A 25,788-nucleotide genomic window follows, 5' to 3' on the forward strand; every position below is an offset into this window, starting at 1 on the left:
ATAAAATGATTTTCATGAGATCACATAGCCAGTTAATTGAAGAACTGGGAGTAGAACACATCCTATTAAAATATTGGAGTATTCTTTCTATTTCCAATGTCACCATAGTTTGTTCTTTCTACATTCAAGTCTCAGGAGAGGTTTTTACTCTAGAGGGAGCTGGTGGCACTGTGTCTGGAGTCAGGAAGACCCAAGTTCAAGTTCATCTTCAGACAGTCAATAGGTATGTGAATCTGAGCAAGTCACTGAACCTTTTTTTCCTTGGTTTCCTCAGTTATAAAATAGGAATATAAAAAAGGGACATTGTGAGTATCATGTGGGATATTATTTAGTAACAAATAAACCCTTAGCACAATATGTGACAAATAACTGGCACTATGTAATGGCTTATTCCCTTCTATTCTCTTCCTCTCATTCCACATACAATTTTAGCAAGTTTAAGTCTAGAACAGTTTAAAAGTAGGAAGTATTTTAGAGTGTCATAAATAGGATACTTGATGATCATCAAGAAATATTTGACCTGTATATGGGTGTTTGGGGAGTAATCAAGTTTACATATATTACTATAAATATATTTAGTTTTTTATGACAATTAAAAGGAACACACTTACCTGGAAATTTTAGTAAGGTAGAGTCAGTCTTTCCTGACAATGTAAAATATTTAACAGAAAAAGGGCACTAGAATTGAGGGATTAGAAAATGTTTCCTGTAGAGCATGGGGTGATAGCTGGGACTTGAAGGAATTCAGGAAAAAGAGAAGGTGGAGATGAGGAGAGAGAACATTACAGACATGGAAAATAACCAGAGCAGTGGCAAGAGCTTGTTTATGGAACAGCAAGGAGGTCAATGTCACTGGATCAAAGAGTGGTAGGCAGTAAGATACAAGAAAATGAGAAAGGAGTCTCTGTGGAGGTGGGGTGAGGGGAGTATAGATTATTACTGATCCTGGAGGTACTTTGGAGCAATTGATATTGAGTGTATGTGGGGGAAAGTGACACAGTCAGATCCATGCTTTAGGAAAATTATTTTGCTGGCTGAAATGGAGGATAGACTGGAGAGAGGAAAATTCTGAGGCAGTCAGACCTGCCAGCAAGCTATTGTAGTAATCCAAAAGTGAGGACATAAGTACCTGAACTTGGGCGGCAGCAGTATCAGAATAGGCAAAGGGGACTATTCAAGAGATGTTGCAAAGGTAAAATTGTCAGGTCTTGGAAACAGATTAAATATGGAGAATGAAAGATAGTGAGGAGTTGAGGATGACACCTAAGTGTCAAATCCAAGGCACTAGGAGGGTAATGTTGTCCTCTACAGTATTAGGAGAGTTGGGTTGGAGGTGGGGCTTATGGAAAAAGTTAAGAAGTTCGATTTTGGAAATCTTGAGTTCAAAACGTCAGATAGACATTCAATTTGAGATGGATGAATAACAGTTGGAATTTGAACTTGGAGGTAAGCAAAAAGGTTAGGGAAATACAGTTTTATTTCAGAATTATTAGCATAGAGATATACTAAATCCATGGAGGGTAATGAAATCACCAAATGAAGCAGTATGGAGGGAAAAGAGAAGAAGGCCCAGGACAAAATCCTGTGGTATATCTATAGTCAGAAAGTGACCTGAATGAGGATCCAGCAATGGAAACTGAGATAGAGTGTTTAGACAGGTAAGAGGAGATAGGAGGGAGTAGTGTTCTGAAAACCTAATGAGAAGAGAATATAGAAGAAAAAAACATGGATCAGCAGTGGCAAAGGGTACAGAAAGGTCAAGGAAAGTGGGGATTGAGAAAAAGCTATTGGATTTGGCAATTAAGGGATCATTGGTAACTTTGGAGAGAATAACTTTAGGGGACTGACCAGGTTGGAAAATAGATTGTAAGGGGTTAAGAAGAGAGTGAGAAGAAAGTGAAAGTACCTATTATAGATAGCCTTTTCAAAGACTTTGTCCCCAAAGGAGTGGAAAGTTATAGCATGGGGATGGAAAAGAATGGAAAGAATGAGGATGAAAGGAATGGAACCCCTCAAGCAATGAGGATGGATCCACTAAATTGAGGGGGTTTTGAGCCTGGGGGTGACATGGGCATGTTTATAATCAATGGGGAAGGAGAAAGTAGAGAGGGAGATATCTGAAGACAAATGATAGAATGGAGGTGACAGAGAGGCCAATCCCTTAGAGGAGACAAAATGGAATGAGATCACTTGAGCAGGTGAAGGTATTAGCCTTGGAAAAGAGTACGGCCACCTTATCATGTAAGACGGGTGAAAGAGGAGATAGTAACAGAAGGTAATCTGAGTGATACTAGACAAAGAAAAAAGGAGAAAAGGAAGCTCCTGGTAAATAGCCTCAATCTTTTTTTTTCTGAAATAGGATGCAAGGTTCTTAGGTAAGAAGACAATGCTAGGGAGAGCCGTGGAAAGTTTGAGAGGGTAAATAAATGTTTGAAGAGGCTGCTATGGAGACTGGGATAGTGAGTTGATAGGAAAACTATGGATTACCTAGCATCAATAAGTTCCCAGTTAAAGTTACGTAAGATAAATTTGTGATAGATCAATCAGAATAGTTCTATGATTTTCACCTCTAGTACAACAGTACTTCAACAGTACAAGAGTGAAGGTGACAGACACTGGGAGTCATCCAAGGCTAAGCCTTGGCAGGTTGAAATAGGTGGAATGATAAGGGGGCCAGGGACTCAAGAGAAAAGTATAGCATAGACTTGAACTGATTCACCAAGGGGTTGAGATGGAGAGAAGAGCAGAGAGTGACTAGTGCAGGGGAGAGAGTCTGGAAGAAAGCTGAGCGGTCTAGGGATTTGAAATTTTGGTATGGATAAAAATAGTGTCTGGTAACAGAAGGCAGAAGGAGAGGTAGAAAGCCAAAATATTATGGCCACATAAGAGAATATCTGAATTCTTGAACATAGTGGTGGTATATTTGTAGGTGATGACAACATGTGCCTATGGATAAAAAGTTGTAGGAAGTCACGTCAAATTGTAAAGGCTTTGATTACCAGCTCCAGGGCTGGAGTATGTGTTACCTATAGGCCAATCTACTTAAAATTGAAAAGGGTCAGTACCAACAAGCTCATAGGGCAATAAATATTTCAGTCATGACAAACAAAGCATAGAGATAGAGAATCTATACTAGAGGAGATGGGAGGTACTTGAGACATTATCACAGTGTGCAGATCAGAAAACTGAGTTGTAGAGGGGACAAAAAATCATGGATCCTTAAAGTTGAATAAAATAACTATCTAAAATATTTAATCAAGGCCATGTTTATATCATCCAAAAGTTAAAAAAAAACTATCAGTTCACAAACTTCCCCTACTCCCAAACTGAAAAATATGGCACACTGGATAGAATGCTGAACTTGGAGGCAGGAATATTGGAGTTCAAATATTGCCTCAGACAACTACTGTCTGTGTGATTGTGAACAAGTAATTTGTAAAGTAAAATCTCTTAGCCTCACTATTTTTTCAGATTATAATAAGGATTATAATAGTTTCTACCTCTCAGAGTTGTGAGGACCAACTAAGATAAAATATGTAAAGAACTCTGCAAACCTCAAAATCCTATATAAATAGAAGTTATCATCACCATCATCGTTATTATTATTAGACATGGCAGTCCTAGTAGTCATAGGCATAGTAGCAGTAATAGTCATAGTAATAGTAGTAGTAGCAGCAGCAGCAGCAGCAGCAGTATTGTGATTGTTGTAGTATTTTGAAAAGCTACATTACTCTTCTCCGAGTAACAGGAGAAGATTTACAAAAATGAATTATTTAAGAATTATGGTCATCAAAAACTCCTTCGATAATCCATTCAATAATATTGAAATGATATGGAAAGGAAGATTGCCTTTTCAACATTTAACTTTGATAAGGATTGATGTATCCCTCCTCGGGTACCAGAGTTCATGAACTAAATGACCATTAAATGCAGTAGAAAAGTTAAGAATTGATTTGTTTATCCAAAATGTATTCTTTTCCTCTTCCATATAACTTTCTTGAGTTACAGAGACATACTCACTTGTATGTCTGTTTTCTCAGCACTTATCACTATCCTTGGACCATAATAAATCACATAATAGCAAATAAGTGCTTCTTCATTTATTCTCTGTCAAACTAATGAAGAGTATTCATAATAATGCAGTAAAGACAAAATGGCAGGTGAGGAAGAAAAGGTTATTTTCATTTTCAAGTCAAGGTTAATTTTTATTTAAAACTCTTCTAAAATTTTCTGAGTTAATGAAAAAGAGGATGGTAAAAATGTTGAACTTAAAATGACTTACAATTTTTAAAGATCACATTTGCTACTGCAACCCTATTGAAGACAAATGGATGTTTGAAAGACTCAAAGTTCCATTTAGATGGAAATCATCTGCCACTTGCAGAGTATTGTCTTGCCCTAAAAATCAGCAGTCTTTGTGTCCAATAAATGCTATATTTTTGTTTCTATATGCTGAGTGCATCCGCTGAGAGGACAGATTTCTAAATAGGATTTCTTTCTGGCCAGTTATCCAGTACAGATATTGACATGCAAAACACTACAACTGAAGAAAAATGGTCTAGTTTCCATCCCTGACATGGGACAACTATAAGATATAGCTATTACTTTGTACAGGAAGAATGTGTGCTTCTTAGTGGCAAGGACTGCTTCATGGTTTTTATTTTCCCTTTCCTTCCCAAGTACTTAATACAACATCTTCCATGTAGTAGATGCATAATCAATGCTTGATGAATAAGTGAATAAATAACTTAAAACTTTCTTAAGTACCCAGCACTCAGCTTATAAGGCAATAAACCAGACCTGCACAACTTGATGGTAGGTAGGGGCCAAAATTAATATATACTAAACTTCTTTGGGCTGCAGATAGGTTAGACTAGAGACAGACTGGCAATGGTTGGTTGCTGGGGGTCATATGACAAATGAGAGAGTACACAGTGGCAACCCTACTTTTTTTTCATTGGTGCCCAAAATCCTTTGTCAGGCTGCAAATAGCCTATAGGCCATATGTTGTGCAGGCCTGCAATAGACTATTAGAGCTCACTCTAAGAAATTGTCTAGTCCTAACCCCTCATTTTACAAAAGAAGTGGAAGCCCAGATCTTGCCTAAGGCCATACAAATAGTGGCAAGTAGAGGAAAAGTATCTCATTTTTCAGGACTCTCAGATCTATAATATGGCCTGTTGTCTCTCTCGTGATAAAATAATATCATGGCTATATTGACAATTACAAAATAATTTAAATAGAATTTTAATTCAAAATGTAATATTCACCAAGCAAAATAATTTTTAAACTTTTAACCTTATACATAAAGCAAAATATATGCAGCCTAAAATATATTTTAGTGCAAACATTGTATCTCCTTAATAAATATGTAAATAAATACAGTGAAATTAATACTTAATAAATATAATAAAAATACAGTGAATATCTCCCAAACTGATTTTCACGATATCTTCAGTACTCTCAGTGCTGTCAGAAGCAATAGTTCATTCAGTTTGATTATAAGAATTCACCCTTGAGACCTTGTGAACTAAATAAAAATGAGGGGGGTTTAGGAAAAAGAAACGTGGGAAAGTTATAAAATAAAAACCACATGATTTTTTACATTTGCAAGTGAAACATATTCACAAATATTTTGTTGATTCTCCACCTACTTGAAATGAAGGGATCTGTGAATTATACGAAAGCCTGATATATCCTCTTTGGATCCATAGTTGTCTTAAAGTAGCTATTGGATTGAGCACATTCATAGGATCAAGAGCCACAATAAAATTAAAAGCATGCTATTTAAGATGCTGCATAGAACACCCAAATTGAAAACCTTTTAGATGATGTTTATTCCAACCGCCTGGTTTTCAGATGAAGAAGCTGGGGTTCAGAAAGGGGAAGTAACTTGACAAGGGTGACACAGCTGGTAAGCAGCAGACCCATTAGTAGAAACTAAGTACTAAAACTTCAATCTTTTATAGACCAGATCATTACCTGTTTCCCAATCAAAGCTCTCAGATTGTGGGTGAAAGTCACAGAGGTGATTATCAGACTGGAAAATAAGATCTAGAAGAAGAGATGAATAGTCCCAGGATCATTCAGCAAGAAGACAAGATTGAGTAGCCTAGGACTTACAAGGGTCTTGACTGTAGGAAAATGAGAAAGAGAGAAAAATGGGAGTATGAACCTTAGGAAAGCCACGTCCCCTCTCTGGGCCCAAGTTCCTTCATCAAGAAAACAAAAGGCTTAGATCAAATGATCTCTAAAGAGCCTTAACTCTGTAATGTCCCATGATCTGATTAAGATATATTGGCACAGTGGTATTTTCTGTCCTTTACTAAGGACATTAGAAGAAAAAGCTAAAATATTTGCAGAAGAAATTTTCATTGGTATTGGGAAAGAATTTTCTCAGAATATATAGCTGTTAAACTTTAGAGCATGGGGTCATAGGATTTAGAGTTGGAAGGGACTTTTAGACCATATGAATCAATATCTTTGTTTTACAGAGGAAGACATTGCAGCATAGAGAAAGTTATTGACCAAGGTTACACAAGTCACAGAGTTACTCCAGATTCCAACCCCCAATAAGAGAACTTTTTGAATCTCCTTTTGTAAAAACTGGTACTCCTCTTTCAGAAACAGTTTAAGTACTATCCTATGTTTGAGGTATGCACCAGTCAGGGGTGATCGCAGTTTTCAAACTCTGAAGTTATACTTACACTTCTAATTAACACAAATGTGCAAATGAGTACTGGTCATCCCTGCAGAGACCAATACAACTTTGTGAGACTCCAGGAAAAACTGTTATAGAATTTTATCTTCAGTTATTTTGCAACCATGATCCACAATCTCAACCTTCTGTGACTGAAGCTGTATTCATTAACTAGCAGTAAAATGTAAAGATTGGTGCCCTCTATAATGATGATGAGGACAACAAGGATGATGATCATGATAGCTCATTTTACATACAGTGGATCAAGGTTTGCAAACCACAGTGTTTACATTATTTCATTCGATGCTCACAACAACCTTTCCAGGTCACTGATATTATTATCACCATTTCACAGAGGAGCAAACCTAGGATCAGGGTGGTTAAATGACTTAGCCAATGATGCATGCCTTGTAAGTGTCTGAGAAGAGATCTAAACCCAAGTCTTCCTAGCTCTAGTTCCGAAATTCTGTCCACTATGCCATATTGCTTTTAATTTACAGTCTAGATTAATATAATGTACTAATATAGATTTGAAAGCTCTTGAAGTACCTCAGGATGTACATAGAGGGACATGCACCTTGAAATCTGTGATATGAGTCTTTCTATATCTCTCTGATCCTCAACTCTTCATCTGCAAAATGGGAATGATAATAACACCTACCTGCAGTGTTGTTATTGTATTTAAAACACATTGAAAACTTTAAAACACTATGCATGTTAGCGATTTCCTGATTGCTATCATAATTAGTTTATTTTAGTTGAAGGCATAAAAAAGGGAGAGTAGAAAGATAAAGGCAAGCTTTGAATTGTCTTTACTGTTTCTCACAGTGAAAATCTGCAGCCAATTTAAGTAGCCAAATAAAACCTCACTATGGTGTGATGCATTAGTACATCCTATATATGCCTCTGTCCATTCTACAGTCACACTATTCTGAGATATTCGTATTTAAAGACACCTCTGTCTAGGAGAGACCTTAGTCATATTTTAGTCAAATCTACTTATTTTACTGGTGAGTAAAAGGAGGAACTGAGAGATTTAGTTATTTATAAAAGGTCCCAGTGCTAGTGACAGTCCTAGACTTGAATCTAGGTCATCTAAATTCCAGGCTAGCCTGCTTTGAATCAACCCTATTAAACTGGTCATGTATTTTGAGGGAAAAAAATCTTCCCTCTTGATTTACATTATTAGTATTTAGGCTATATGCTTCTGACTAAGGTTATTGTTAAACGAGCATAAAAATAAATATCAAAGGAAAAGGTATTTCTAAGACTACAAAAAAGCTAACATGCTTTTGGGTTCAATTAAAAAAGAATTAATTACCTGTCTACCATGTGCAGAATGCTGTACTAGACATGGAGAAGCACATGCAATTATCCAATGGAACTGTGATCTCACTGATGTGGGTTCTTCTAATAATGAAGAGCACAAGCCATCTATGTCTTTATTTACTGAGATGGTTTTCCTCATGTCCTTCCATACAATTAACGGAACATGTTCATTGACTATTCTGGAGGCCTTCCTGGCATCCTCTTTTTTGGTTTCTTTCTTTCTTTCTTTCTTTCTTTCTTTCTTTCTTTCTTTCTTTCTTTCCTTCCTTCCTTCCTTCCTTCTTTCTTTCTTTCTTTCTTTCTTTCTTTCTTTCTTTCTTTCTTTCTTTCTTTCCTTGTTTCTTTCTTTCTCTTTCTTTCTTTCTTTCCTTCCTTCTTTCTTTCTTTTTCTCTCTCTTTCTCTATTTCTTTTCCTTCCTTCCTTCCTTCCTTTCTTTCTTTCTTTCTTCCTTCCTTTCTTTCTTTCTTTCTTTCTTTCTTTCTTTCTTTCTTTCTTTCTTTCTTTCTTTCTTTCTTTCTCCCTTAGTGTAGAAGCTGCTAGGTATTGTGTTATCTTGATTGTGTTTCAACAATACTTTGCATTGTCTTCCATTTTTTTTCATTCTTTGGTTCTGTTTTATAATATCTTGATTTCTCATAAAGTCACTAGTTTCTACTTGCTCCAATCTAATTTTTAAGGTAGTATTTTCTTCAGTGGTCTTTTGGACCTCCTTTTCAATTTGGTTAATTCTGCCTTTCAAGGCATTCTTCTCCTCATTTGGCTTTTTGGAGCTCTTTTCCCAATTGGGTTAGTCTATTCTTTAAGGTGTTATTTTCTTCAGTATTTTTGGGTCTCCTTTAGCAAGTCATTGACTTGCTTTTCATAGTTTTCTTGCATCACTCTCCTTTCTGGTCACAATTTTTCCTCTACTTCTCTAACTTGCTTCTCCAAATCCTTTTTGAGCTCTTCCATGGTCTCAGACCAATTCATATATTTCTTGGAGGCTTTTGATGTAGGCTCTTTGACTTTGTTGACTTCTTCTGGTTGTATGTTTTGGCCTTCTTCGTTACCAAAAGAGGAATCTAGAGTTTGATTTTGAGTCTTAGCTTGAGTCTGAGTTCATTTTCGCTGCCTGTTCATGTTTCTAGCCAACTACTTGACTCTTGAGCTTTTTGTCAGGGTATGACTGCTTTTAGAGTAGAGAGTACTTTGTCCCAAGCTTGAGAGTCCAAGCACTGCTGTTTTCAGAGCTACTTTTGCTCCATCATCACCATAGGCTCTGTCACAGCAGGGCTCCTCCCCTCCTAAGAACTGCCAATCAAGACCACAATCCATATCCAAGCAGGGCAGAGTCAGAGAACCAGCCTCTGTGTCCACAAAGTGCTCCTTGCTCTCCCCCTTTGATCCACTGCTAGATTCCTCACACCTTGTGAGCCAGGGAATTAGGGAAGCAGCTGACGTGGGAGCTCTGGAAGCAGCTCATTCTGTGCCTCTGGAAGCAGCCTCAGGAGCTTCCTGCTGTTGCCACTGCCACTGCTGCCCCACCTCTGCCACCCCCAGGGATGGGACCAGACCACTCTCACTTCCATCCTGCAGTTTCCCACTAACCTGCTCTTTGGAGTTGTGGATTGAGAAGTCTGGTAACTGCCACAGCTTAATGATTCATGGCCCTAAGGCCTGTTCTGGCTGGCTGACTCCCTGTCTGGTGTATCCTGGCATGGCCCACTGCTGGGCTATGCTCCACTCCCAGCACCGTAGAGCGATCATCAAGGGTCTCCTGGGTTGGAGACCTGTTTCTCTCTGCTATTTAGTGGGTTCTGCAGTTCTAGAATTTGTTCAGAGCTATTTTTATCAGTGTTTGGAGGGATTCTGGGGAAGAGCATAAGCAAGGCCCTGCTTTTCAGCCTCCATCTTGGCTCTGCCCATCCCTGTTTTGATCTCTTTTGTCACCAAAGTAAGATTTCATGGTCTGAGTCCTTTTACACTGTCTGTTCATTTCCCCAGCCATTTACTTGACTTTTGAGCTCATTGTCAGGGTATGACTGCTTCCAGAGTGGAGAGTGCTCTGTCTCAAGCTTCAGAGGTTTTGTGCTGCTGTTTTCAGAGCTACTTCTAAGCACCTGTAAATTTTCAGTTCTTCTGAGGTGGTATGATCTGGTGAGAGGTACGTACTCCTCTCCTGGCCTATACTGGCTTGGGCTGGCTTGTGCTCTGGTCTGTGAGTGATCTCAAGCACTCCTTTCTGCTGTGTACCTACCAGGAGGACTCCCTCTCCACAGCCAACACAAGCTCTGTCACACCAGCACTCCTCCTCCCCCAAGAACTGCCAACCAAGACTGTGACCCAGATCCAAGAAGGACAAAGCAAGAGAATCCTGCCTCAGAGCCACGAAAGAGATCCCTGCACTCCCTCTTTGATCGGCTGCTTGGTTCCCCCCACTATTTGTGGCCCTGCAGCACCAGAAGCAGCCACAGCTGTAGCTACCTCCAATACCCCAGGGCTAGGCCCTGACTTTGCTCTTTTCTTATCCAGGTCCAGCAGGTTTCACACTGACCTGCTATGTTGTCTTTGGCTTTGTGGGTTGGGAAGTCTGGAAACTGCCACAGCTCAGTGATCCAGGGCCCTGAGGCCTGCTTCACCTAGTCTGCTCTGGCCTGGTCTGGCCTGGCACAGCCTATGCTGGGCTGTGCTCCACTGTCAGTACAGTGTGATAGACCCTTCCCAATGACCATTCATGCCATCTTGGAGACTAGTTTCACTCTGTCATTTTGTGTGTTCTATAGCTCTAGAATTTGTTTAGAGTCATTTTTTACAGACCTTTGGAGGGATTTGGGAGAGAGCTCAAGGAGGTCCATGTTTTCACTCTACCATCATGGCTCCACCTTGGCATCCTCTTAACATTGCACAAGTATCAGTGAAGCATACAGATTGTCAAGCAGTTATCCCTTGCATTGTCTGTAAGGCTGTTTCCCCACAGATAATATGAATATTAAAATATTTATTGATATATTTGATTTTTCATATTACCTGAACTTCCCATTGCATTTTCCATTGTATTCCTATTATATTCAAATCCTCCCAGATAAGTGTCCCTTATAATTGAGAACAAACAAAGAGGGTAGGAAGGGGAGCAATTCAGAAAACCTTAACAATATAGAAGGAAGTTAGATGTAAGCAGTGTTCCACAGTCATGGTCATTCACTTCTGTGAGAGAAATGCTGTCTTGCCATACCTCTTCTTTGGGGCTCAACTGCACCATTAGAATTTTGAGGTATTACATTTCAATTTTATTATTGCTCTCGTTGTTTCCTTTTATATTGTTGTAGTCATTGTGTATATCGTTTTCCTCATCCTACTTACTTCATTTTGCATCCCTTGATATAATTGTCCCTATGCTCCTCTGATTTATCATATTCATTATTTCTTACTGCAGAATAATATTCTATTACATTCATGTACTAGGCCTTATAGCCATTCCTCAATCAAAAGGCCCATATTTTATTTTCCTCTTCTTCATACATTTCTATGCCAAAATCCTTTACACTGCTTCTTCTTTGTAGTTGCTTATTTGTAATATGTTGCAGCCTTCTAGACCATACTATGGTGATTTCAATTTCTTTTTGTATGATCTTCAAATTCGTTAGAGGTTGTAGTGTTCCGTGATTTGCAGTCACACTACACAATTACAAATGCTATACAGAAAACAAGAAGGAACAATTCTTTTTTGTGTGTTCATATGTGTCTTTGTATGTGAGTGTGTGCTTTATTCTAAGCTCCATAAGAGTAAAGACCCTTATCTGATGGGGGCAGGGGCGGGCGGCCTCCCCTTCCTTCTTGGCCCACTGTATACTCTAACACACATTCATGATAGGCATTGAATTGTTGCTGGGTGATTGAATAAAAACATGATCCTTGCTCTCATGGAGCTTACATTCTAGTAGATGATGAATGAATGAATTATTGAGTTTAATAAATGTCCCATATCAAGTACTTATTATATGCCAAGTACTACAAAAATTAAGATAATATCTTCCTCAAAGTTCTTATAGTCTATTAGAAATGAAACAATACACTTAGAGGAGTGTTGACTAGGAAATAAAGTCTCACTGTGGGTAGTCATAGGGATGGATCAAAAGATGATCTTTAGGGCAGTTGATTGACAATCTCTTTCAGAACTAATGTTAGCATTAAATTTATTACTGAGTCTAAAATAAGAGAAGAAAAGCTATGGGGGAAGGGAGAGTATAAGATACTAACATATAATATACACATGAATAATTGTAATGCAAAAGATGCATCAGTGATATATGTGTTTAACCTTTTATGAACTTCCTTTCATATTTTACTGTTGTACAGCTAGAGCTTTTAGCTTTTCAACGTAGACGTCCAACTTCCTCCTTCTCCTCCTCTTCTTCTTCTTCTTCATCTTCTTCTTCTTCTTCATCATCACTATCATCATTTTCTTCTTCTTCTTCTTCTTCTTCTTCTTCTTCTTCTTCTTCTTCTTCTTCTTCTTCTTCTTCTTCTTTTTCTTCTCCTCCTCCTCCTCCTCCTCCTCTTCCTCTTCCCACTTCTTCCTTTGGATAGTCGTAGCAACTTGGTAAGATATGTAATGTAAAACTGGTGATATTATCCTCATTTGATAGATGAGGAAAATGAGGAAGGATTTTGTTAAAGTCCTTTAGTTACTTACATAGTGAACACTAGAACCCTAGTCTCAATGCATATGTTATTTGAATAAAAAAATTGCTCACACTTTTTCTCTATCATTCTCCTTGACTTCATACTATAACATCAAATATAGTCTTACTTCTCTTAAATTTCCTCAGAGAAAGATGTTGTATAAGAATATTTGAATGAATACTTTCTCTTAATTATTCAATTAGAAAAAAAACAGCATTTGCCACACCTGGTGTATAAGCACTTAATGTCTGGGCACAATTTTTCAGCAATTCAGGTTAGGGTGTGTGTGTGTGTGTGTGTGTGTCTTGTTATGTGTGTGTGTGCATGTGTGTTTTAACTGATAAACAAGGAAATATCTATTGTTGCCTTTCTTTCATTTTTTAAAAGATGCTTCTGAAACTCCCTATGTCATTGATAATTTAGGCCAATGGCTGTGAAATGCTGCATGGACTCCTGTTCCTTTTTCCCAGCAACTTCTGTTTGACAGGCAGTCATTTTTAAGGAGAGCATAATGTCAAATAATGGTTTCTAAGAGCTTTTGAAAGTCATATTCCTTTGGAGATATTTCCTAAAATGTCACATTTACAACATCAAAGAATGAAAATAGAAGCTATGCAGATTTTAAGCATTGTATGAAACATGAAATTTATCCTTGGAGGTGCTGACATTTTTCAGGTGGTAATCAAGGAAATGCTTATGAATCTCTCTCTCTCTCTCTCTCTCTCTCTCTCTCTCTCTCTCTCTCTCTCGTTTTATATAAATATATCTGATCTATAACTACGTCTGCCTGTATAAATGTGTGTATATGTGTATACATATATATGTATATATACATGCACACACACATACATACACACATACACACATATATTGTTAATACTCTCTTACTATAAATAAATAGAAATATGAACTATGACATGTATGACAAAGGACAAAAATTGAGGAATGTGATTTTCTGCATTTTTGTTCAAGGCTCTGTCCTTTTTTATCAACTTAAAGCATCATGACTCTTTTTGATTTTATAAGAATACTAAATAGGTGTTATCTAGGTAACGTGGCAATTAGGCAAATAATTAGAAACTTTATTACAATCAAATAATATAAGTTACTGCTGGACAGAATCTTTGAGATTACCTAGCCAAAATCTCTTAAACAAATATAGGAACTGAGTCTCAGAGAGGTTAAATAAGTTGTCCATGGTGGCATAGTTAGTTAGTGACAAAACCAGGACTAGAACCTTTTCTCCTTATTCTTGGGCCAAAGTCTATCTTAGTCTGATTTACACTTCCTAAAAAATGCTAACTTTTGGTAGGCAACATTCATTGAAGCCTCTTCTTCCTCAAGTAGGAATAAATAAATGAGATTAAGCTTAAGATTTTCAAATATGTATGTATCTAAATTTCCTGAGTTTACATTTGGCACCAGCTATCTAAAGTGAAGCAGATATTCTTTTTGCCTAACAATTTCCTTATAAAATATTACTTAATTAAACAATCAGCTTTTAAGCACTGAAGCAAATATAGAGAACTAAAGAATAAAAAAAAGAGAGAATGGGGGGTAGAGCCAATATGGCAGCTGGAAAGCAGGGACTTGCCTAAAGCTCTCCCCCAGGACCCTCCAAACATCTTTAAAATGGCTCTGAACAAATTATACAACTGCAGAACCCACAAAATAGCAGAGGCAAGCAGGACTTCAGTCCAGAATAGCGTGGATGGTTGCTGGGTAAGGTCTGTTGCACCATGCTGGGAGCAGAGTGGAGCAGAGCACAGTGTGGGCTGGCCCCGGACCAACCAGACCTGGAGCCTGGTGGAACAGGCCATAGCATCCTCAATCAGTGAGCTGTGGCAATTACCAAATTTCTCAGCCCACAAACACCAAAGACAACAGAGGTTAGTGGGAAAAACTGTGGGTACTGAGTGAAAGGAGTTCACAGTTGGCCACTGCCTCAGGGACGGCATAAGTGGTGCAGCTCTGAGGCTTCCTACAGAGCTACAGCTGCAGTTGCTTCTGGCCCCAGGCCTACCTGGTGGGAGGAATTAAGTGGCAGATCAGAGCGAGAGTGCACAGCCTGCTGAGATCTGAGTTGCAGTCTGGGTTGGTGGTTCTTGGGGGAGGAGGAGTGCTGGTGTGGCAGAGCTTGCTGTGTAAAAATAGCTCTGAAAACAACAGCACAGCCCCTCAAGCTTGGGACAAAGTACTCTCTACTTTACACGCAGTCATACCTCACTAAAAAGCTCAAGGGTCAAGTAGGTGTCTGGGAACATGGCCAGGCAGTGAAAATCAACTCAGATTCAGACTGACTTTGGAATCTTTCTTTGGTGACAAAGAAGACCAAAAAATACAGCCAGAAGAAGTCAACAAAGTCAAAGAGCCTACATCAAAAGTCTCTAAGAAAAACATGAACTGGTCTCACACCATGGAAAAGCTCAAAAAGGATTTGGAAAAGCAATTTAGAGAAGAAGAGGAAAAATTGGGAAGAGAAAGGAGAGTGATGTGGGAAAACCATGAAAAACAAGTCAATGACTTGCTAAAGGAGACCCAAAAAATACTGAAGAAAATAACTCCTTAAAAAATAGACTAATTCAAATGGCAAAAGAACTCCAAAAAACCAATGAGGAGAAGAATACCTTGAAAGGCAGAATTACCCAAATGGAAAAGGAGGTCCAAAAGACCACTGAAGAAAATACTACCTTAAAAATGAGATTGGAGCAAGTGGAAGCTAGTGATTTTATGAGAAATCAAGATATTATAAAACAGAACCAAAGAATGAAAAAAATGGAAGACAATGTCAAATATCTCACTGGAAAAACCACTGACCTGGAGAATAAATCCAGGAGAGATATTTTAAAAATTATTGGACCACCTGAAAGCCATGATAAAAAAAGAGTCTAGACATCATCTTTCAAGAAATTATCAAGGAAAACTGCCCTGATATTCTAGAACCAGAGGTTAAAATAAAAATTGGAAGAATCCACCGATTGCCTCCTCAAAAAAATCCCAAAAAGAAAACTCCTAGGAGTATTGTTGCCTAATTCCAGAGCTCCCAGAGTAAAGAGAAAATACTCCAAGCAGCTAGAAAGAAACAATTTGACTATTGTGGAAACACAATCAGGATAATACAAGATCTAGCAGCTTCTACATTAAGGGATCAAAGTCCTTGGAATATGATATTCTGGAGGTCAATGGGTCTAGGATTAAAACCAAGAATCACCTACCCAGCAAAACTGAGTATCACACTCCAAGGCAAAATATGGATTTTCAATAAAATAGTGGACCTTCAATCTTTCTCAGTGAAAAGACCAGAGTTGAATGGAAAATTTGACTTTCAAACACAAGAATCAAGAGAAGCATGTAAAGGTAAACAAGAAAGAGAATCACAAGGGACTTACTAAAGTTGAACTGTTTTGTTTACATGTCTACATGGAAAGATGATGTGTATAATTCATTGGACCTCAATCATATAGACAGAGGACACAGGGTGAATTGAATATGAAAGGATGATATCTAAAAAATAAAATCAAATTAAGGGATGACAGAGGAATATACTGACAGAGGGAGAAAGGGAGAGATAGAATGGGGTAAATTATCTCATATAAAAATGGCAAGAAAAAGCAGTTCATTGGAAGGGAAGAGAGGGCAGCTGAGAGGGAATGAGTGAATCTTGCTCTCATCAGATTTGACCTGAGGAGGTAATAACATACACACTCAGTTGGGTATCTTACCCCACAGGAAAGAAGGAGGAAGGAATTAAAAAAGTGGAGACAATAGAAGGGAGGGTACATAGGGAGGAGGTAATCAAAAGCAAATACTTTTGAAGAGGTACAGGGTCAAGGGAGAAAATTGAATAAAGGTTGATAAGATAAGAAGGAGCAAAGTATAGTTAGTCTTTCACAACATCAGTATTGTGGAAGGGTTTTGCATAATCATACACATGTGGCCTATGTTGAATGGCTTTCCTTCTTAGGGAGGGTGGTTGGGGAGGAAAGAGGGGAGAGAATTTGGAACTCAAAGTTTTAAAAACAGATGTTCGAAAAGAAGTTGGTTTTGCATGCAACTAGGAAATAAGATATACAGGCAATGGGGCATATAAATCTGTCTTGCCCTACAAGAAAGTAAGGGAAAAGGGTGTGGGGAGGAGTGGGGTGACAGAGGGGAGGGCTGACTGGAGAATGGGACAATCAGAATATATGCCATCTTGGAGTGAGGTGAGGGTGGAAATGGGGAGAAAATTTGTAATTCAAAATGTTGTGGAAATCAATGCTGAAAACTAAAAATATTAAATAAATAAATAATAATTAAAAAATAAAAAAAAAAACAAGAATAAAAAAGAAACTTACCTGTAGTTTGTTCTTTAGTAGCATCATGTTGTAATAGTAATTAAGGTGGAAGTTTTTGCTGTTCTTCTCTTAAGTTCCTTTAATGATTCTGTCCTTTGTTTGAATGGGGTAGATAAATTGGGATTTTGCCTTGGAGTGTTTCTCAGCACTAAGACAATGGAGTCATTGAATTGTATATGATGTGATACTAGGGATGGGGAACTTCCCACACCCAGCCCTAGTGAGGTCAAAGCCCTCAGGGCTCTGAACAGGATGTAATTGAGGGGAGCTTCCTGTTTGACTTTTGGGGCACACTCATGAAAGGAGTGTTGAGGCTCTGGGCAAGCCATAACGGCCCTCGGGCTTTGTAACCCAGATCCATCAGTTCTTCTCTGGTAACTATGTATTGTGATTTGAATCAGATAAGATCTGTCTGTCGATGTTTGTAATTTCTGTTTGTGTTTGCCTTGAAGTTCAGGGGGCTGATCTTTTCTCCCTGAACTAAGTGAAAGATATATGTATGTTTGGTTAAACTGAGATTATTAACCCCTTAAAGTTGCTTTCCTTAGCAAAGCAGATCAAAGAACCCGTGTTGGCAGCCCTCTGTGTGCTTATTGTTGGTGGGTCTAACACCCCTACAGCAGCTGCTAGCCACATTGTTGTTACACATGTGTTTCTATTTCTACTATTTTGGTAGAATATAAGCTTCTTGAATGCAGGGGCCATCTTCTTTTTGCCTTTGTAGCCCCAGAACCTATGGCAGTGGATGACACATGATAAGTGCTTTAAAAATGCTTATTTAATTAGATGTATTTCCTTCTACACAGAAAGATTACCATACTCTAAATGTCTAAATTAAATTATGGGAACATGAAATTGAAAATTGTATTTTAAAAAAGCAAACCAGCTTATGTGTCAAATGATAGGAACTATAGAATCATACATTTTAAACCTCGAATGGAATCTTAGTGATCATATATTAAACGTCCCTCCTCCACCCCCCAGTGTCAAACATTATGATGGTATAGAACACTAGATTTGGAATTATAGAATCTAGGTTTGAATCTTGGTTTAGTTATTTTTGACCTTCTGACCTTGGGCAAATGAATTAATCTTTCTTGGACTCAGTTCCCTCACCTATAAACAAGGGAGCTGTATTAAACAATCTAGAAGATCCTTCTCAGCTCTAAGTCCAGCTACATGATAAAATGAGAAGATGAAAAGCTCAAAAGCATTTGTCCTAGATTTGAATAATGCTATATGAAAGAACTTAAGGACATTGATCATATCAACTGTTTTGACGTCTTGGCATTGGAAATTTTGTTTTGCCCCATAAAGAGGTTTTCTTTTAAGGTGAACAAGATTTTCCATAGTGTGCTAATACTTTCAGCAACTATTATTTGTGAATCTCAGAAGAAAAAAATCTCTAAGGCAAGCAATATCTTATCATTTCCTTTTTCTATTGGTTTCCAGGGGAATATGTTGTCATGACCACCCATTTCCACTTGAAGAGAAAGATTGGCTACTTTGTTATTCAAACATACTTACCCTGTATAATGACGGTTATCCTCTCCCAAGTGTCTTTTTGGCTCAACAGAGAGTCAGTCCCAGCAAGAACTGTATTCGGTAAGTGCAAGATAAATATCTAAATCTCATTCACATGTACCTAGAGAAAAAGTGAAAAAAAAAATGTTGTTACCTTGATATCAAAAATATATGCAACCCTATAATAAAAAAAGAAAAAATGACTATGCAAAAAAAATTTGACAATAGAGAAAGATAAGCGATATTTGTTCACATCACCCAAGCAGTGTTTGCTTTTGAAAATGATCACCTCAAGTTTTTTTTAAATAATAAGGTTCTCTGATGGAGGTAAATCATAATTCTAATAATAAAATAGCTGAACAAAGAAATATAATGACTAATAGGGATTTTGAAACATAAAAATTTCCACAGTATCATATTATGATTAAAAAAATCCTTGAGAATTAACCATGACCATGGCATTTAATTTACTTTGCAGTCAATTTTCAAAACATTTTCACCAGGAATTCTTTCACTTTGTACAAAAATAGCTGGGCTTAAGGAAGTCGTGCAGAAGATAGTGTGATGGGAGGAACTGGTGGCACAGAGGACAGCCCAGCTATGGGTACGATCAGACTAGGAAAGATAACAGCCTGTCTTCCAGAATGTTCAACCCATATCACTATAATGGTTATGAGAAATTGATTACTCTAGAGGAACAATGGTGATGAGACTCTAGGTATGTTGACATTTTGTGTGTGTGTGTGTGTGTGTGTGTGTGTGTGTGTGTGTGTGTGTGTGTGTTTTAAGAACAGAACTGTAAAGACAAGTTGGAGGAAAAAATCACCTGCAAAGGTGTTTCCCCCCCTCTTTGGAGAGAATTCCCTTCAGCTTTTTAGTGTTTTACAAATAGCAAGCCTTGGTCACAATGCTTTCTAAAGGGTTTTTTTTCTCTGACTGATACATGTCCTTTTGATGATTATAACTACAAGTAAAACCAGTTGTAGTCAAGGTTTTCTGAACATCAAAATGCATTTTTTTTAAAAAAATGCTTTGCCCCAACAAAATCCCAAATACAATTTTTTTCTGAGACCTTTATGTCTTTAACATTTACTTAGCAAATATGTTTCTGATCTTTTTACTTTGAACTCAGCATATTATTTTAAACTATGACCTGGCTGAAGGTTTATAGACTATGCAAAAATTATGCAAAAACCCCTAAAATTTTGCATCTAAAATTATTTATTTATACTTGATCTCATAAATTACTGAAATGTTAAGTATTACAAATATGACTGTTGACCTTCTAAATACATTATAAATCAAAATGAAAGCAGCTTGTTAGTTATATCTGCTATCAACTAATGGGTGTATATTTAACCAGTCAATCAAGAAAATTAAGTGACTATTATCATGTGTCTATACTATATACGAGATGTGAAATAATCCTTGACCTCAAAGAATTTATATTATATTAGGAAAGACAAAATGAGAATGTGTTTGTCTTTGTGTATAAATATCTACATATGCATGCATATATGTTTATATATGCATACTATATATGTATATATGTGTGTAATAGAGTGTATATATGTGTGCATGTGTGTATGTGTGTGTGTGTGTGAGAGAGAGAGAGAGAGACAGACAGAGAGAGACAGAGAGAGAGAGAGAGATACAGTGTATGAACAGGGTATGGAGGGAAGGGGAGCCACTGGTACCTAGGAAGTTTAAGAACTTGGTCCATGACCATGGCATTTAAATGTATTATTTTTTAATCACTTGTGATCCATTAAGACCAAGTACTGTGGACATAAAAACCAATAGGAATTGATTATATTACGCAAATAGAATTAGTATGATAACTGAGAGATAACTGATTGAATGTAAATGCAAAAAAAATAGTCAGTGAAATATGGACTATATTGCATGGATTTCAGAAACATCTCAATGCCCAAATTATTATTCCCTAGATCTACTGTCATAAGGATAATCACTCTAAAACTATAAGAAATGTTCAGGGTCTTCTGGTTTAATCCCTTCCTCTTATAAATGAGGAATTAGAGGACTAGAAAAATTCAGTGAGTCACCCATGGCCACTGCCTCCCATAAGTTAATATCTAACAGCAAATACTAATAGCTAATGGTTTTCTTTCTTAAATCACTGCTACTTCATAGGGATCTTAGTAGGTACCATCAGATGGTTTTAAGTTAATGGAACAGCAAGAAATTTCTATGCTTTCCTCAGTAATGAGATACTTTATGGAAAGAGCTGTATGACCTTAAAGTACTACAGAAATAGAAGACATTATAATTACATCAGTTTTTCATGCACATCTTTTGAATATGGAACAAGGATTGGTGAAAGGGGAATCAATTCCATATACAGATATATATATATATATATATATATATATACATACATATATATATATATATATATATATATATATATATATACATACATATATATATATATATATTCCAAAATAAGCTATGTGGGAAGGGAAAAAAAGGGAGGGTCAGAAAAGAAGAGAACCATTTCCGATGTTGTGGACTAAACCAAGACTGAATGGGTTGTAATTAAATGTAGGAGAATCAGAACAGTTAATTAGTATGTTTATTAGATACTCAGCATTGATTCAACTCAGAAAGTATCTATTGAGCTCCTCCTTACCATCTATGATTTTTGAGACATATGACATAGTTTGTACTCTCAAATAACTTGCAATATTGCAATTTTCTGGCTAATACAATATGGGTTCCAAACAACAAAAGAAAATGCTACAACATACTAGCAATTCCTGTAAAATCTATTCTGCTTTGCAATATTGTAATCATGATCAACTGTGAAAGACTTAGCCACTCTGATTAGGACTAGGATTCAATACAGTTCCAAAGGACCAGTGATGAAAAATACTATCCCCTCCTCCAGAGAGAGAACTGATAAATCCTGAGTATAGATTTTTTTTTTATCAAGTGTATTAACCAATGGTCTAAACCCATAGGCTAAGGACCATTTTTTTCTTTAATGCAGGAAATTATCAAATTCTTATCCATATTTTTAAAAATCTTATTTTCCCAAAGCATTGTAGCCCCTGTATATACTTATTAATTTATTTAAAAATATTTATGTATTTATTGTGTTCAAACTTCACTTTTATACAATTTTGAGTTCTAAATTCTCACCCCTCCACTTCCCCTTCCCAAGACAGCCTGCAATCAGGGAAAAACCATGAGAAATTAAAAAAAAAATAAAAGAAAGAGAAAATATTGCTTTGATCTGCTTTCGGGCTCCATAGTTCTTTCTTTGGATGTGGATAGTATTTTCCATCATGAGTATTTTGAAATTGTCTTAGATCATTCTATTACTGAGGGTAGATTTAAGCATACTTTTTTAAAAGAACTTTTCTTATTTTTCTTGTTTTATGTGTGCTTTCTTTTGCGATATGTCTAATATGGAAATGTTTTATGTGACTTTACATGTATTATTGATATCACATTACTTGCCTTCTCAGGAGGTGGGAGAGGGGTGGGACAGAATTGGAACTAAAAATTTTAAAAATAAATATTAAAATGATTTTTGAATGTAATAGGGAAAATTTAATAAAATAAACAATTAAAAAATTCTGCACCAATTTTTCCTGTCTGCATCTCCAGAGCCTCACATGGTGATTGAGACCAAAGAATGCAAGTGATTTATCCAAAGTCAAACTGAAAGTAACACACAGAATGTAAAACATCTGAGATGAGACCTAAACCTAGGTCTTCTTATTCCAGATCTAGGAGCAGGATTAGATCAATATTCACTCAGCCCGAAATCTATCTCCCCCATAATAGAATAAATGGGAAAACACATTCTCACTCCATAAATCTGTATAACCTGCCTCTACCGACAGATTAATATTCTGAATGTTTTTGCATTTTTAATGTATGTTACCTTGTTTCCCTCCAGGAGTGACAACTGTACTTACTATGACCACACTGAGTATCAGTGCCAGAAACTCTCTTCCCAAAGTTGCTTATGCCACAGCCATGGATTGGTTTATTGCAGTGTGTTATGCCTTTGTATTTTCAGCACTGATTGAATTTGCCACTGTCAACTATTTCACCAAGAGGGGTTATGCTTGGGATGGTAAAAGTGTTGTTCCTGAAAAGGTAAAAATCTTTAACAGTTACTATAGAACATGTCATTTCTTTGTGAGTCTCTGAAAGTTAATAAGAAGAAACTTCCTCCAACCAATTATCATGACAATAATTTTTAGCCTTGTTGATGTGGCCATGTCAACAATTCAGGCCAATAGGTTTTTATATTTCTCCTTTGCGCTAGACATTATGGTAGGCATTTGTCAAGTAGATTCATTCAATTAACACTTTCAAATATATCTACTATGTACATACACTGTGTACATATAGTGTTACACACTTTATAAGGACTAAGGGAATTTAGTAAGATAGTAAGGTAAAATACTAAAATAATTTACATAGGTCCTGACTTTCAGGACCTTATAGTCTATACATCTCCTGGAAAGTTTCTTAATATCTATATAGGAGTCTCAGAGTCTTCACATAAAACAAGAGATTTGTAATAGATAGCCTTAAGATCCCTTCAAACTAATTCTAGTGTCTTATGAATACCATAGGTAAGATAGAATATATAAAATGGTATATGGCATATGTAAAAGATATCATATGAAAATCAGTTGAAGGAACTTCAACTGATCTTTAACCTGGAGAAGAAGAAGGGCACAATGGGTATCTTCAAATATTGAAGAGTAATAATGTGGAAGAGGAATTAGGCTTTTTCTATTGTTTTGATCTCAGAAAACAGAATAAGGAGCAATGAACATACATTGTGAAGAGTCAAATTCAGGGTTAATATCAGTAAAAAAGAAAAAAAAATATCAATTAGAGCTGTCAAAATCTAAAATGAATTGACTTTATAGGTGGTAGGTTTTCTTGCTTCAGGGGCCCCTTCAAGTAAAGGTTGGATGACCACTGGTACAGTGTAAGGGGGTTCTAACATTATAGCATACATGTATTACATTGGAAGACCACTATAATACTTTACAAATCTAAACTTCTGGGATTCTATGAATTATAAGATTCAGTAAAATAAATACTGTGCAAGGTGGAATTGGAAAAGTACATAATTAGTGGCATGAGTTCAGAGGACAGAGAGAAATCATCTTTGCTTGGGGAAAGGAGAATTGAAAATCAGAGATGGCATCTAGGAGGAAGGAACCTTGACCTTGATCTTAAAGGATGAGTTGAATTTCAAGAGACAGAAATAGGGGTTGGAATCATTCCTGGCTTTATAGGCTTAAGAGGAAAAAGAAAGTAATACTGATGTGCAGAGAGAGAAACAAGTCAATTGAGAAAATATTTGTTCTGGTCTGTGTTGAATGTCAAAGCACTGTGTAAATGGCTTCACATTATTAATGAATTAATTAACTCATCACTTGTTTGTATACTGAATTCAGTCAGACTAAATTTTTATAACTTAAAGTTCTAGCCTTTAAGTTGCCTAATAGCTTCCATAATAATAATAATAATAATAATAATAATAATAGACTAGGTGATATTCCTAATTTACACAGATAAGTCATTTTTGTCAAAACACAATCTTCCTTCACAGTATTGTTCTAAATTTACAACAGATTTTCCTCCTTTCTCTTTTGAGGTAGACTGACTAAGCCAGGGTTTGGTTTTAAAACAAATTAATAAACAAAAATCCACCTCTGTCTGTGTGAGTGAGTGTGTCTGAACATAGGTTCAATGATGTTAGGGTTTTGGATTAAGATGTTAGGATATTTTAGAATTTGGAAGGAACCTGGAGGTATACAAATGAAGGGTTCCTCCTACAATATGCTTGACAGATGGTTCATCCATTCCCTGTTTGAACACTTCCATAAGCTTCTTGGGCCTACTGCCAGCTTATCTGAGTGAGTTTTGTTAGGAACAGTCTAGTTCTAGCTAACATAATCTGTCATGTAACTGTGTTACACTATCTGTTCATGGGTTCATATTATTTCTTCTTATTATATTTTTATATTTTATATTTTTAAATGTTCTAAATGAAAACTTAGTTTGAGAAAGAATTAAATGACAATCTAGAACTGCCAAGGAAAGATTAAAGTATCCCTAAAAATATATTCTTCATTGATTCTTTTTTGAATATTGGTATATGATATATTGAAGAAAAGATATTTTGTTAATTGAATAGTTATTGGCAGTTAATATCAGAAAGAGGTCTATTAGAACTAGGATCCTGTATTTAGTACAACTGAATTCCAAAACCTTGATATATGCAAATTCGAAAATTAAGAGAACTGGTATTTTATTATTTTATTAAGCACTTACTATGTGCCAGGGACTGTGCTAAGAATGTTATAAATATCTCATTTGATCTTATAACAATCCTGGGAGGTAGGCTTTATTATTACGCCCATTCTTTTCACAGTTGAGGAATCCAATGTAGGCAGACTTCAGGGTCATACAGCTAGGAAATGATGGAGGCTGGATTGGAACTCAGGTCTTCTTGACTCTAGGTGAAGATCTCTCTCTTCCTTGCCAATTATTGGCCTCTAAAGAAAACAGAGATCAGAGTATCACTGAGAAGCGTATTTAAAAATATTTATTTGAATGAACATAGAACTCTGTAAATTAAGATGTAATACCTCCTCCAATTGTTTTATTAAGCAATGAGATACAAAACTTATTTTGGGTGACAAAACAATTCAGAATAAAGAAACTGAAATTTTCAGACAATTGCCAAATATTTAATAATTTGCTATTTGCCTTGCTTTATAAATAACATGATAAAATATTAGAATTTAAGAAATCCTCATTTGAGTTCATTGTGAGAACTAGGGATAGATAAGATTCAAGTTGCCTGTAAAATCTATGAGTAGTTTGTCTTGAGAAACAGGACAGAAACTTTGGAAACAATGCTGGGTTCTATTTAAATAAGACAAATTAAACCAAATCATTCAATTGGACAAAAAATGGACAGCTACTTATTTTAGTGTGGATAAAATAAAATCAAATACTAAAATGGCCATAAGATTTCATTGATGCTGCCATTCCCTCAAATTATTCAGATCACAACACTTTCATTCCTGCTCTTCCTTTGTGCAGTATCACAACACATTTCTGTCCTCTATAGAAGTCAACACCAATATGCTCTGGGTACGACTTTTTCTGCTACCTTTTGACATCTCATGGATGCCTATGAAATACAAAGACTGTGTAGTGGT

General features: G+C 36.5%; 1 protein-coding gene across 1 annotated transcript in view; it reads left to right on the forward strand.

Annotated features, from left to right (window-relative positions):
• Positions 1-25,788, forward strand: part of GABRA1 (gamma-aminobutyric acid type A receptor subunit alpha1) — a 77,147-nt gene that overhangs the window by 47,984 nt on the left and 3,375 nt on the right. Inside the window, exons 8-9 of the mRNA XM_036752347.1 lie at positions 18,482-18,634; positions 22,485-22,687. Of these exons, the coding sequence (XP_036608242.1) occupies positions 18,482-18,634; positions 22,485-22,687 (356 nt within the window). The remainder of the gene's footprint in view (positions 1-18,481; positions 18,635-22,484; positions 22,688-25,788) is intronic.

The sequence above is a fragment of the Trichosurus vulpecula genome, chromosome 3 (genome assembly GCF_011100635.1).
Source record: "Trichosurus vulpecula isolate mTriVul1 chromosome 3, mTriVul1.pri, whole genome shotgun sequence".
In the NCBI taxonomy this organism is placed as follows: Eukaryota; Metazoa; Chordata; class Mammalia; order Diprotodontia; family Phalangeridae; genus Trichosurus; species Trichosurus vulpecula.